At 68.0% G+C, this 13,497-nt stretch overlaps 2 protein-coding genes across 2 annotated transcripts; one reads left to right on the top strand and one right to left on the bottom strand.

The window, feature by feature from the left end:
* Positions 1 to 421: 421 nt before the first annotated feature.
* Positions 422 to 7,900, top strand: EMILIN1 (elastin microfibril interfacer 1). Its single transcript, XM_061989844.1, has 8 exons — positions 422 to 799; positions 2,857 to 2,982; positions 3,503 to 3,711; positions 3,794 to 5,629; positions 6,449 to 6,556; positions 6,684 to 6,701; positions 6,869 to 7,003; positions 7,329 to 7,900. The coding sequence occupies exons 1-8, from the start codon at positions 627 to 629 to the stop codon at positions 7,652 to 7,654; spliced, it is 2,931 nt and encodes a 976-aa protein (XP_061845828.1). The 5' UTR covers positions 422 to 626; the 3' UTR covers positions 7,655 to 7,900.
* Positions 7,901 to 8,028: 128 nt separating this feature from the next.
* On the bottom strand, positions 8,029 to 13,489 carry LOC133624851 (cGMP-dependent protein kinase 1-like). Its single transcript, XM_061989605.1, has 19 exons — positions 13,308 to 13,489; positions 13,055 to 13,221; positions 12,799 to 12,912; positions 12,628 to 12,733; positions 12,337 to 12,400; positions 12,091 to 12,168; positions 11,920 to 12,008; positions 11,364 to 11,429; positions 11,243 to 11,290; positions 10,347 to 10,404; positions 10,133 to 10,261; positions 9,907 to 10,037; positions 9,734 to 9,823; positions 9,104 to 9,245; positions 8,832 to 8,995; positions 8,647 to 8,763; positions 8,349 to 8,411; positions 8,196 to 8,271; positions 8,029 to 8,115 (listed from the first exon to the last, which is right to left on the bottom strand). Exons 1-19 carry the CDS (start codon positions 13,487 to 13,489, stop codon positions 8,029 to 8,031), a joined length of 1,971 nt encoding a protein of 656 aa, XP_061845589.1.
* Between the last annotated feature and the right edge of the window lie 8 nt (positions 13,490 to 13,497).

Below are 13,497 nucleotides of genomic sequence, written 5' to 3'. Positions count from 1 at the left end.
CCTGTGGGTGCCCGGTGCTGGCCGTTGAGAGCCCCATTCGCAGCGATGGCCACGGAGGGCGTACGCGGGAGGGACCCCCGGGCCCGTACGGCCGCGGGGCAAGCGCGGGTGGACACGGAGCAGGGGCGTGGAGCGGGGACACGGGGAGCCCTACCGGGCTGTGCCCGTGCGAGGAGCACAGCTCCCTGCGGGGTCGTGGCCGCGGGGGGACCCGCTGTAGTAGCACCGTCGGCTCAGCGCTGGCCCCCTGCCCGGCCCCTCCACCGGCCCCGCCGCGGCCCCGCTAACGAGAAGCAGATGTTGCGGGGGCGGGGGCTGCGGTGCCCGGCGAGGCCGTGGCGCGCCGGGGACTGCGCGAGCCGGGGAGGGGGCTGCGGCGGGCAGGAAGCGGGGGGCCCCGGGGACCCCGTCGGCGGGCAGCGGTGGGGCGGCTCTGCGGCGAGGGGCCGGCCGAGGCGCGGCCGAGGGGAGGGCAGAGCGGAGCCGCCGTGCTGAGCTGAGCGGGGCCGAGAGGCAGAGCCAGGAGGGACGGAGCCGCGACGGGACGTGCCATGCACTCCTGAGCCGGGCTGCGCCGAGCCCCGCGCTGCTGCGCCGAGCCGTGCTGTGCCGAGCTGCTCGCCAGCATGGTCCCCTGGCTCTGGCCGTGCCTCCTGGCCGCTCAGGCCCTGGCCGCCAACTTCCCACCGAGGTACAGCCTCTACACCGGGGGGGCCACGCCGCTCGGCACCGGCCAGGCCACGGCCCCGCAGGGCCCCGGCGCGGCACACGGCGCTACCCGGGCTGCCAGCCGGCACAGGTAGGAGCCACCACCGTCGGGCCGTGCTGGGGATGCGTGGGGGGAACAAGTCAGCCGCTCGCCCGATACCCGCAGGGTCCCGGGACCCACCGGCGCGGTGGGTGCTGTCGTGATGAGCGATGGGTCGGCGCTGAGCGCTGGGAGTTCCCCGAACCGGGTGGGGGGCTGCCGGCTCTCCCTGCTCACCCACCAGCGGTGGGGGGGTGCCGGCGGTGGACACATGTGAGGGACAGGGACAGAGACCCACGAGGACCAGGACGGGTCACGCGACAGCACGCGAGGGGGAACCGGGAAGGATTTTGGGCTCAAGTCGAGGTGCACCCAGTGAGGTCTGGTGGGCGCGGGGCCGTGGGGTGCACTGGGACCAGTGGAGCTGCACACTGGCCTCACAGTGCTGGGGATCCCAGAGAAGTCACACGCCCACGCCAGGCACCCGGTTTGGGGTCAGTGCTGGTGGGGAGGGAGTGAGGGGCCCAGACACACCCCATCCCTGTCCCCCATGCTGGCAACGCAGGGCTGGGGACAGGCAGCATGAGGCTGTGGGGCTGGTGAGGGGCAGCCCGTGGGTTGGGGAACTTTGTGGGGGAAGGGCTGAGGGGGGGCCCACAGTGCAGTGGGGATCACACTCTCACCGCGGCCACATCAGCGCGGTAGCAGCGTGGCTGTGTGGGGTGGAGCTGCACCGGCACCACCACAGCCGGCGCCTGCCCTGTCTGTGCCCCACTGCCAGCCCACGGCAGCCTCATGGCAGCCCCACGGCAGACCCAGCAGTCCGGGGCGGGGAGGCAGGAGATGGCTGCAGATGTGGGGCTGCTTGGAATGGGGGAGTGTGGGTCAGGGCCCCCTGAGGCCCCAGCTCAGCCACAGGCACCATAGTGGGGCACGGAGACAGCTGACCCGTGTCCTTGGGGGGTGCAGAGACCCATCCCCACAGCCCGGGGTCCCTGTGCCCTACAGCTCCTTGCCCAGCCCGGCCCCATCGCATCCCTGGGCCCGGGGACGTGGCCATCTCCAGCCCTGGTGGTGAGAGCCTCAGCAGCCCAGAGGGGCCTGTGGGTGTGGGGCTGAGGGGCACAGGGCCCGGGGGGGAGGGGAGGGAGGCGCGGGGGGGCTCTGGGGCTGCGCAGGAATTCCCGGCGGCCCCCGGGGAGGAGCTGGAATCCGTCCGGGGCCTGAAGGGAACCAGCCGGGCTGACGGGAACAGCCACTGCCCCCGGGCCCCACCGCAGCCCCATCCGTCCCGCCATGTGCCCAGAGGGCTCTGAGCTGGGGGTGCCTGGGGGCCCGTATTCAGGGGGCCAGGGGCCTGCGGCTGGGCTGGCGGCCGAGCTGCGGACTGCGGACTCTGGGCTGCAGGCTCTGCCTCATGCCATATAAGGCTGTGCCGGGGTCCCTGGAGCTGTGGGGCCAGGCTGGGGTCCCACGTTGTGGGGCCCCATGGAGCAGCCCAGGCCCTGGCACCCCGATGTGGGTGTTATGGGGGGAAATGGTGTCTTCCCACAGGGATGCCATTCCCACCACCCCTGTTATGCACTCTGGCCCCGGGGGCAAGCCAACTCCCCATCACAGGCTCTTGTTTAGGAACATGATGGGGCAGCCGTGGGGCAGCTGAGCCCCCACTGTGGGCAGTTGACCCCAGCTCACCAGTGCCAAAGAGTCTGGGAAAATGTAGGGCAGCGTTGGAGCAGGACATGGGGCACTCAGCGCCAGGACAGGCAGTGTGAGACCGTCCGGCACAGCACGATGGGGGCCTGGTACTGACTTCAGTACTCTAAACCTGCCTGGCCCCATAAACCCCACAGGCAGAGCCCCTAGCCCTGAAGGGCTCCCCAAGGCTGCCCCATGGCCGCAGTTTGGCGAAGGGCCCCGGTGCTGTGAGGCCAGCCAGGGAGGGAAGGGCTGTGGCACGGGGCAGGATCCAGCCCATTAACCCACGGCACTGAGCCGTGACGGCTGCTACCGGCTGTGCTGGCAGAGCAAGTGCGGGGGTGTGGGGGGCACGGGGGGCTGGGGGATGTCGAGTGTGTGCCAAGGGCCACCCTGCTCCCTTCCTGCAGGAACTGGTGTGCTTACGTGGTGACGCGCAGCGTGAGCTGTGTGGTGGAGGACGGCGTTGAGAGCTTTGTGAAGCCGGACTACCAGCCCTGCAGCTGGGGACAACTGCAGTGCCCCCGCATCCTGGCGTGAGTGGGGCTGGCGCCAGGGCTGGGGCAGAGACAGGGGTGGCCGCAGCCCCATGGCCACTGTGCTGCCGCTGCTGCTGTTTATCCACCCCCCAGCGCCTGTTTACTTTTTCACAAGAGCCGGCGTTCTCGAGCAGTGCTGGGAAGGTGACGTTCCCACCAGCCAGCCGGCAGACCCCGTGCTCAGGGCAGGGTGGTGGGGCCAGCAATGTGAAGTGGCGGGGGAAGGTGGGGGATGGAGTTGTGGCTGGGTACAGGCGGCCCCCTGGCCACAGTGGTTGAGCAAGAGGCTGAGCACAGGGAGGATGGGCCATGTCATGGGGCCAGACTGTGGCCTGCACCGGGTCCTGCTCCCGACCTACTGGCTGTACCAAGATACTGCCCAACACCACACACATTGGGTCACCAGAGATCCTGCCCACTCTGCCTGGGGGCCAGCTCTGCTCCTCACATCCTGATCCATTCCCTGCACCGCCCTCATCCCCCCCCAGCACAGCATCAGGGTCCCCTGTGCCCGCAGGTACCGCAGCTTCCTGCGGCCCCGCTACAAGGTGGCCCAGCGGACGGTATCGGAGCTGGCCTGGCGCTGCTGCCAGGGCTACTCAGGCGACGACTGCACCGAGGGACCAGCACTGGCAGCCCCCTTGCCCACTGGCCGCCCCCGGCCCCGGCCCGGTCGTCCAACACTCTCCGGCTTCGGCAACCCCCTCAGTGGCATGGGGGGTGAAGGTATGGTGGGTGGGCAGAGGGGACAAGGTGGCCATGGTGCAGTCATACCCCTGACATACGATGCGGTGTGCTGGGGTGGCAGGTGGCGGGGACTCGGAGAAGGTGCGGCGGCTGGAGGAGCAGGTGCGGCGGCTGAGCGAGGAGGTGCAGGAACTGCGTGCTGGGCAGGAGCCACCGCCGGAGCAGCCGCACCAAGCAGCAGCCGGCAGCCCCGAGGACACACAGCCAGCCGACGCGGCTGCCGGAGCTGAGCTGCGGGAGGCACTGAGCCACGTTCAGCGGCGGCTGGAGGAGCTGGAGAACCGTCTGCGGCACCAGGAGAGCAGCCGGGAGGGCCCAGGGGGGCCGGCCAGGGACCTGGGGGCAGCCTCGGAGCTGAGAGAGCTGGAGCAGCGACTGCAGGAGACATGTGCAGCGTGCACAGCTGGCACTGAGGGGCTGCGGCGGCAGGCAGCTGAGGACCGGGAGCGCATGCGGGCGCTGGAGAAGCTGGTGGGCTCGGTGGACCAGCGCAACCGGGATGCGGTGGAGACGGTGCAGCAGCACATCAGCAGCCTGAGCAGCCGCCTTGCCCCTGTCGCACCGCCTGCGCACGATGAGTTGCACCGGCGCCTGGCTGAGCTGGAGCGGCGGCTGGAGGGGCTGCCAACGGCGGCAGCAGGCCCCAGCGGGCAGGGGCCAGTGCTGGCCCGGCGGCTGGCAGAGCTGGAGGGGCGGCTGAATGCCTCACGGGCTGGCCCATGGCCCCTTGAGCCAGACGCGCGGCAGAGCGGGCTGCCAGGCCGCGTGGCCAACCTGAGCCGGGCGGTGGAGGGGCTGGCGGCAAGCGGGGCTCAGCGTGGTGCACGACTGGCACAGCTGGAGGGGTTGGTGACCCGCTGCAGCCAGCCCTGTCCCACACACACTGAGCCCACGGCAGGCGGCCAGGACGGGCAGCTCAGCCCCCTCCTCCAGCAGCTGGAGCGGCGGCTGCAGGATGCGGAGGGGCAGCTGCAGGCACTTGGGGCCAACGGGGACAGGCTGTCTGGGGTGCTGCAGGGGCTGCGAGCAGAAGGGGGGGAGCTGCGGGAGCTGCTGCGGGCACAGGGGAAGGCACTGGGGCAGCTGTCAGGGCAGCTGGAGCCGGGGGGTGCCCTGCATGAGGAGCTGCAGCAGCTCCGCAACCGGACAGGGCAGCTGGGGGCTGAGCAGGAGGCGGTGAGCAGCAACCGCTGCCCTGAGCCCTGTACCCTGCTGACGGCCCCCGAGCTGGAGCGGCTGTGGGCCGAGGTGGACGCCTGCACGGCTACTTGCCGCCCACCGCAGCCAGGACCCACTGCGCCAGGGCTGGGGCCAGAGCCCGAGCTTGAGCCGCCGCTGGAGGGTTTCAGCGTTTTTGGGGGCACATCCCCCTCGGAGCTGCGGGGGCTACGAGGAGAGCTGGCGGCAGCCCTGCTCGCCCTGGGTGGGCTGAACGCCACGGTACAAGGACTGCAGGACGAGCTGGACCAGCAGGACGCCCGGCACCGTGACCTGGCCATCATCACCGACCGCTTGGTGGCCGAGCTGGACCAGGCAGCAGCAGCAGCGGCGGCACGGGAGGCTGCAAGCGAGGAGCGGCTGGAGGGGCTGGTGCGGGAGCTGGTGCGGGCCGGGGGCTGCCCAGGAGGGCTGGAGCCGCGTGTGGCCAAGCTGGAGGGTGTCTGCGAGCAGCTGGAGGCCGTGGCCGCGGGGCTGCGCGGTGTGCGCGATGGACTGGGCCGGCATGTGGCCGCACTGTGGGCCGCGGTGCGGGAGCTGAACGGCACAGCCCTCACCCACAGCACGCTGCTGGAGAAGGCACTGGAGTCTCAGCTTCCACGGCGCCTCAGCGCCCTCAACGCCACTCTGCAGCTCCTGAGTGGGGACCTGCAGCGCCTGTGGCAGCGCGACATCAGCGGTGCGTGGGCACGGGGGGCACACAAGGCTGCTGGGGGCATGGGGCATCGGGAAACACGGAGCTATGGGAGGCATGAAGCAGCGGGGGACACAGGAACACACATGGCATCAGGGGGGACATGGGACATCGGGGAGCATCAAGGGGCATGGGGACATGGGACACAGGGCGTTGGGAGGCACGGGGCTGCAGGGGACATGAGTCATTGGGGGACACAAGGACATGGGGACATAAAGGGCAGAGAGACACGGGGCATTGGGGGATACAGCATTGGAGGTATGAGGCATCAGGGAACATGGGGACACGGTACTTGGGGACATAGGGCTGCAAGGGGCAGAGAGACATGGGGCATTGGGGGACAGGGCATTGAGAGGCGTGGGACTTTTGGGGGCACAAGGGCACACTTAAGGCATCATGGGGCTGTGAGGACGATGCCTGGGGACACTGGTGGAGGGACAAGGATGTGTGGACAGAGGGCTACAGGGGACACAGGAGGGATGGGGGCATTTGGGCTGGGGAGGGCACAGGGCTGTGGGGACAGTGTTCAGTGACAGTTTTGGGGACCATGGGGCTGTGCGGGATGGGGACACGGGGCCAACTGAGAGCAAGGGCATGGGGGATGAGGGGGTGGGCATGGCTGGGGGAGGCCAGGCAGTATTGGGGAAGAGGACAAGAGTCTGCAGGCTATGGGGTTGCAGAAGGTAGGGGCTTAAGGTTTGGGGACATAAGCCATGGGGATGGAGGGCTCGAACTGTGGGAGCATGGGGCTGTGGGTGAACAGGGCTGTGAGGCCAGAACAGCTCTAACCCCATCATCCTCCAGGCCCCCCTGGGCCCCCTGGCCCTGCCGGCCCCATGGGTGAGGCAGGACCCCCTGGCCCTGTTGGGCCCCCCGGCAAGGATGGAGAACAGGGCCTCATGGGCCCCCCTGGTAAGGAGCAGCCCCCTCATGCCTCATCCTGTGCCATGGGGCAGCACTGGTGTTGCTGGACCTTGTGCCCCTTCCTGGGTCCTGCCCTACACCAGTCCTGCAGCCCCTTCCTCCCCTTCCCTCCTAGGGCTGCCAGGAGAGAGAGGTAAGGCTGGGGGCTTGGGGTGGGGCTGCAGTGGTGGAGGGGGGCACTAGGCTCGGCATCCTGGGTGACTGGCAGAGCTGGGGCAGAGGGGCTGTGGACAGTGGGGGGGAATGGGGGAGGGATGGATATGGGTTGGGCAAGGAGCCCCATTCTGATGCGGTGCCCAGGCGAGGTGGGGCCGCCGGGCTCCGTGCCCCGCATCGCCTTCTCAGCCGCCCTGAGCACCCAACACGCCGAGCCGGGCACCGTCCCCTTCGACCAGGTTCTGCTCAACGACGGTGGCGCCTACGACCCCGAGACAGGTGAGCAACCGCCCATGGGGCATGGCCAGGCGTGGGGCTGAGGGGGACACCGGAGGGTGGGGCGGGGGGGCTGTGGGGCAGATGGAGGCTGTGCAGTGATGGCGGCTGCGGCGGGGGCTGAGGGGTGATAGGGATGTGGGAGGTTGGGGGCTGCGTGGGTACGGGTGAGGCATGACTGTGGGGCAGGATGGGAAGTCGTCAGCAGGGCTGTGCCCGTGCTGGTGCGCAGCGGTAGCCGTGTTGCGCGGCGTCGGGGGGACTCCGGGGCGGCGGAGCCTGTTGGGGTCCTGGCGCCCGCTGACCCCGGCGCCCGCTGCCCGCGCAGGGACGTTCACGGCGCCGGTGAGCGGGCGGTACCTGGTGAGCGCGGTGCTGACCGGACACCGCGGGGAGCAGCTGGAGGCCGTGCTGTCCCGCTCCAACCAGGGCATCGCCCGCCTGGACTCGGCTGGTTTCCAGCCCGAAGGGCTGGAGAAGGGGCCGGTGGCGGCGCTGCAGCCGAGCCCAGGCGCGCTCGGCGCTTTCAGCCTGCTGCTGCCGCTGGCAGCTGGCGAGACCCTCTGCGTGGACCTGGTCTCGGGGCGGCTGGCGCACGCGCCCGACGAGCCCCTCACCGTCTTCAGTGGTGCTCTGCTCTACGAGGAGCCCTGAGACCACCGTGACCCCGCCACGGGGCTACCGGCCACCCGGGGGCACGGCCGAGCCGGGGGGTTCCCCAGGCCCCGGCGAGACTCCCCACACCCGCCCTATTATTTATCAGCACCCGCCACCCCCTGCTCCGCCCCCCGCCGCCACGTGCCCCCGCCCCACACCGCCTGCCCTGGCCCCCCACGCCGCCCCACCGCCCCCGGCCCACCACTGCCCCCACGAAATAAAGACGCGGCACCGGGTTTTGTACCCGCGGCTCCGGCTCCTTCCTGCGGCCCCACGGACTGCGGCACTGGGGCAACCCGCACTCCAGGGACCACCGGCCCACGGGACACCGCCACCCCCACCCCCGCATGGCCCACGGGGTCGCGCTGCCATCAGAAATCCTCATCCCATCCCGAGAACTCGTCCTCCGCCGGCGTCCAGTCGACCGAGAAACGCTTGAAGTTGACGTAGGGGGGACCCTGGGGGGGTGAGGGGCGGGATCACTGTTGGTCCCTCCTGCCCTCCCCCGAACCCCGCCAAACTCACCGTCGCCCCTCACCTCCCGAATGAGCCGCAGGGTGGGTGCCTCCAGCTGCCGCAGCACCAACTTCCTCCACTTCAGGGCCCCGAACCACCTGGGGGGGGTGTGGGGCGGTGCAGGAGGGGCCGGGGGCTGCGCAGCCTCTCCCCAGCCCCCCCAGCCCCGCCTCACCTGTGCTGTTTGATGCCGCGGAAGCCGCTGTCCGTGTTCCCCAAGCGCTGCCCCGGGCGGCGCCTGCGGGCGGACGAGGTCGGGGGCAGCCTCCAGCATGGTGGGATGCAACGAGATACCCAGGGGCTTCCCCCCGCCACGTCGGGAGCTGGTCGTATTCCAGGGCAACCCACACACATCGGGGTGCACCCGGGGGACCCTCCTCACTCCCCCCCACCCCGGAGCATCCCGCTGTGCCCAGCACCCCTATGCCCCACCTCCCCTGCGCCAGGTACACACATATCCCCCGCACCCCCACCTGCAGAGTTTGGCGATAAGAGAGCAGGCAGCCTCGCCGAGGAAGGCAGGGAAGGAGAAAATGCCATCCAGAATGCGGCTGTAGGTCTGCTGAGGGTCGGCGCCGCGGAACGGGGGCCTGCGGGAAAGGGGTGGGTTGCCGTCTGCCTGGGGAGGGGCTCGTCTGGCCCCTGGGCATTTGCTCACCTGCCCACGAGCAGCTCAAACGTCAGGATGCCCAACATCCAGAAGTCGACAGCAAAGTCATGGCCCTCATGGCGCAGCATCTCGGGTGCCAGGTACTCGGGGGTCCCACAGAAGGAGTATGTCTTCTCCCCTGGCCCCAGCTCTTTGGCAAAGCCGAAATCGACCTGTGGGTACCAGCGCCATCATCTGGCAGAGCCCTCCAGGCCCCCGCAGCCTCCTCCCTGAGCACCGTTAGGGTGGTGCTGGCACTGCCGGGATGCCCATCCCAGTACCAGCTTGATGTAGCCACGCTGGTCCAGCATCAGGTTCTCAGGCTTTAGGTCGCGGTAGACAATGCCATGGCTGTGCAGGTACTCGAGGCCTTCAACCACGCAGGCACAGCAGAACACAGCCAGAGGCTCCTCAAAGCAGCGCCTGCATGGCATGGACCAAGGGGCACGTGGTGCAGCGTAATGAGGCACAGCATGGCATGGCATAGCCCAGCATAGTATTGCATAGCACAGCATGGCATGGCATTGTATGGCCCAGCACAGCATGGCATGATACAGCACAGAATGTCACAGCATTGTATACTATGCCACAGCCTGGCATGGCAAGGCACTGTATGGCATGGCACAGCATTGTATGGCACAGCACAACACAGCATGGTCTGCCACAGCATGGCATGGCATTATATGACATGGCACAGCACATCATGGCATGGCATGGCATGGCATGGTATGGCTTAACACAGCATTATATGGCATGGCACAGCACAGCATAGCATAGCATTGTATGACATGGCACAGCATGGCATGGCATTGTATGGCATGGCACACTATGGCATGGCATAGTATGGCATGGCACAGCACAGCATGGCCCAGCACTGCTGGCCTGGCCCCACACTCGCCGCAGCTCCATACACCTCGCGCAGTTTGGTCCACAGCTCTCCGCCCTGGCAGAACTCCAGCAGCAGATACACGTACTGCCTGTCCCGGAAGGTGCCAAAGAACCTGCCGGCACAGAGGGCTCAGCAGGACCCTGTCCGAGCCAGTGGGCACGCGGCCCTGACCTCAGCCCGGCCGCCCCCACTCACCCCACAAGGAAGGGGCTGCGGCTGCCCGCCAGCACCCGCCGCTCAGCACACACGTGCTCCTGCTGCCGCGTCCGCACCACCCAGTCCTTGCGGATCCGCTTCATCGCGAAGAGCTGGTCCCGGCACTGCATCTGAGAGCAGGCGGCCATGGGCATCGGCACTGGGATGAGCACCCATCCCTGCCGTGTGCCGTGAGCCACGGTGTGGCACAGAGTCCATCTCTCACCAGCTCGACCCTGCCAAAGCCGCCGGTGCCCAGGACAACACGCTGGCCCTGCCGTGGTCCCTCTGCGTAGCGCACGGCCACCAGTTCCTCCAGTTGCAGCCGTGCCGGGGGCTGCGGGGGGCTCAGGGCCTCCCCATCCCTGCAGGTGTGGACAGCGGCTCTGAAGCCCCTGTGCCCGCACTGTGAGGCTGCTGACCCACAGCCCAGGAGCCACTCCCCAGGGACCTCTGGGCAGTCTGGGCCATGGGGACTCTGTGGCACCCAGAGAGACCCTGTACCACCCCCTGGACCCAAGGGACCCCTCCACAGAGGTAGGCCATAGCTAACTTGCTGCTGTCTGCCCCCTCCACTGCCCACCCACAGCCATGCCCCAAGGGCAGGCACCCCATGGTAGCCCTGGCCCCATCCTATCCTCATCCCTATCCCCATCCTCATCCCCATTCCCATCCCCATTCCCATCTTCATCCCATCCCTATCCCTATCCCTATCCCTATCCCTATCCCTATCCCTATCCCTATCCCTATCCCTACCCTATGCCCATCTCATCTCCATCCTCATCCCAGTCCCCATCCCTGTTCTGTCCCCACTCCATCCCATCCCATCCCATCCCATCCCATCCCCATCCTCTCCTCATCTCCTTCCCCATCCCTCACTGACCGCTCATGATCCTCCAGGTACGGCGCTTCTACCTCCGCTGTGTTTCTGGAGTGGAAGGAGCCAGTGGGGAGGGAGCAGTGGAACCGGCTCCTCCTCAGCCTGGCCACCTTCAGCTCCCTCCCCACGGCCTCTTCCCGTGGCTCCCCTGGCATGGCACAAGGGACAGGGGAGACCCAGACCCATGAGGGGAGTCACCTTGTGAGGGGCCATGCCAGAGCGAGTTGCACTCTATGCCGGGAGGCTCAGCAGAAGCAGGACAGGACCAGGACGAGCCACCCACCCATGGCACAGCCCCCATCCCACCGGCATGGCCTCTGGCTCCCTTGCCACAGTCCCCCAAGCTGTGACTCCCACGTCCTCCTCTCCTCCACCCCCACCCTGATCAGATCCCTCCATGCTGGGGGCTCCAGGGGCACGGGGTCCCCGAGGGTTGTGGGTGCCAGAGATACTCACGGGTCTGGGAGCTGCTGGGGGCAGAAGGGGCTGATCTCCAGGAAGTCTCTGTGGGGCAGAGGCGGATGTCAGTGGGGTGGGGGGAGCTGGTGAGGGGGCATGGGGGATGGAGGACACCCACTCCTTGGCCACGGTGACGCAGGTGACGTGTCCCTGGGCCTGGCACGAGGCTGTCCGGGGTCTACTCCTGTGCAGAGGGGGTGAGTCACAGGGGGGGTCAGTGAGGGGGGAGGAGTGTCAATAAGAGGTGGGTCAGTGTCTGGGAGGTCGGTGCAGGGAGTCTGCGAGAGGGAATCAATGCAAGGGCTATCAGTGTGGGTGTAGCAGTGGGGGGATGTCAGTGCTGGGAGGAGCAATCTGTGGGGGGGTCAGTGTGGGACTGTGAGTGCAAGGAGGGGTCAGTGGGGGGAGGTCAGCGCAGGGAGTCTGTGAGAGGAGGTCAGTGCAGGGGCCATCAGTGTGGTTGTGGCAGTGGGGAGGTCAGCGTGGGGGGGATCAGTGGTGGGGAGTCAGTGCAGGGGGGTCTGAGAGAGGAGGTCAGTGCAGGGGCCATGAATGCGGGTGTGGCAGTGGGAGGATGGCTATGCTGGGGTTGTCAGTATGAGGGTGTCAGTGCAGGGGCTGCTGCTGCAGCACATGGCTCCTTTGCAGAGGGGAGGGGGCCGGGTGGCACCTACTGCAGCAGAGAGAGCTCCCCAAAATGCTCCCCAGCACCCAGGACACGGAGCAGCTTCTCCTGCCCGTTCACACGCTGGCTTACCCGCACCTGCATGGGACAGAACAGCTGAGCAGGGATTCAGGGGAAGAGGTTGCAGGGACGTCCCTGATGCTGTGAGTGTCACACTCACCTCTCCCTTCAGGATGATGTAGAAATTTTCCCCCTCATCCCCTTCACGGATGATGACATGTCCAGGCGTGAAGGTGCACTGTGGGGTGGGATGGGGAGCAGTTAGGGGGCAGGCAGCTCCCTCAGCCCCACCACCTCAGGCATGTCCCAGGCCCTGTGCTCTGCCTTGAGTCCCCCCCGGGGGTGGCAGCCCCCCCTGGGGATGTGTCTTGGGCTCCACACAGGAACCCCCTTCTCAGGCACCCACTTCCTCCATGGCATCCAGCAGCTTGCAGAGGTGGCTGTCGGATAGGTCCCGTAGCCAAGGCACCCTGTGGGTGAGAGGGGCCAGATGGGCTCCTGCACCTCCTATGGCTCCTGAACAGAGCTGTACACAGCTGCAGCAGGGCTGGCCTCAGGGAGGATGAGGAGGAGGAGAACAAGGATGAGACTGGGAAGGGACCCTGCAGGAGCAGGCTAGCATGAGGGGCTGGCACCCCCTCAAGGGGGTCCGGGTGGGTGCTGGCAGTGATGCTGGCAGGTGCTGGGCCCCACTCACGTTTGCAGGGAGCCCAGGAGCTCAGCCCGTCTCCGCTTGGCATTGCTGGTGGCGATGGTGCGGTACTGTTGCCGGTCGATGGCCCAGAGGCGCACAGGGCCGAGCGCTGTTGTGGCAGAGAGGTCAGTGGGGTCGGGGGTGTTGGGGCCAGCAGGATGGGGCTGCCCTTACCCCGCACTGTGGCTGTGCGCTTGCAGTGGTAGAGGATGGCCAGCTCCCCGAAAACGTCACCTGGCTGCAGCGTGCGGAGCTGCAGCCCGCGCTGGCTCACGCTGAGCTGCCCCTCTGCAGGGAGAAGCAGCCATGGCCGCCCTGTCACACACACGTGGGCAGGCAGACTGGCATGGGCAAGCACCGCCATGGCTGTGCCCAGCACAGCAGTCACCCGGCCCACCTCACCCCATCTCTGCCGCTGCCACACTCTCACCTGCCACGATGTACATGGCAGTGCCCTCGTCACCTTCGGCCAGCACCGTGTCCCCAGGGCCATGCTGGACAGCAGAGAAGCTCTGGGCCAGTGCCTCGGGGCAGCCCTCACCCAAGCGTCGCAGGAACTGGCTGCGTCCCACCGCCTCTGCGATCAGGCGTAGGTCCCTGGGGGTGTGGGGACACAGGGCCATGGGGACATGGGCAGGGTAGCACTGGTCCCCAGCCCTGGCCTCTGAGCCCCTGCTGGCTACCTGGGCGACTTGGGGCTCTTGGATGCACAGAGGGTGACATCGCTGGGGAGAGGCTCAGGGACGATGGCTGGTGCCCGGCTGTCCCGCCGGCCAGGGGGCTGCTCTGTGGCCTCCTCCCGCACCATGCTCTGCAGGAAGGTTCTCTCCTCCTGCAGCCGTAGCTCCCGCAACCGCTCATCCATCCCCGGAC

The sequence above is a fragment of the Colius striatus genome, chromosome 2 (assembly GCF_028858725.1).
Source record: "Colius striatus isolate bColStr4 chromosome 2, bColStr4.1.hap1, whole genome shotgun sequence".
Taxonomy (NCBI): domain Eukaryota; kingdom Metazoa; phylum Chordata; class Aves; order Coliiformes; family Coliidae; genus Colius; species Colius striatus.
This window is presented reverse-complemented; position numbering and strand designations above follow the sequence as displayed.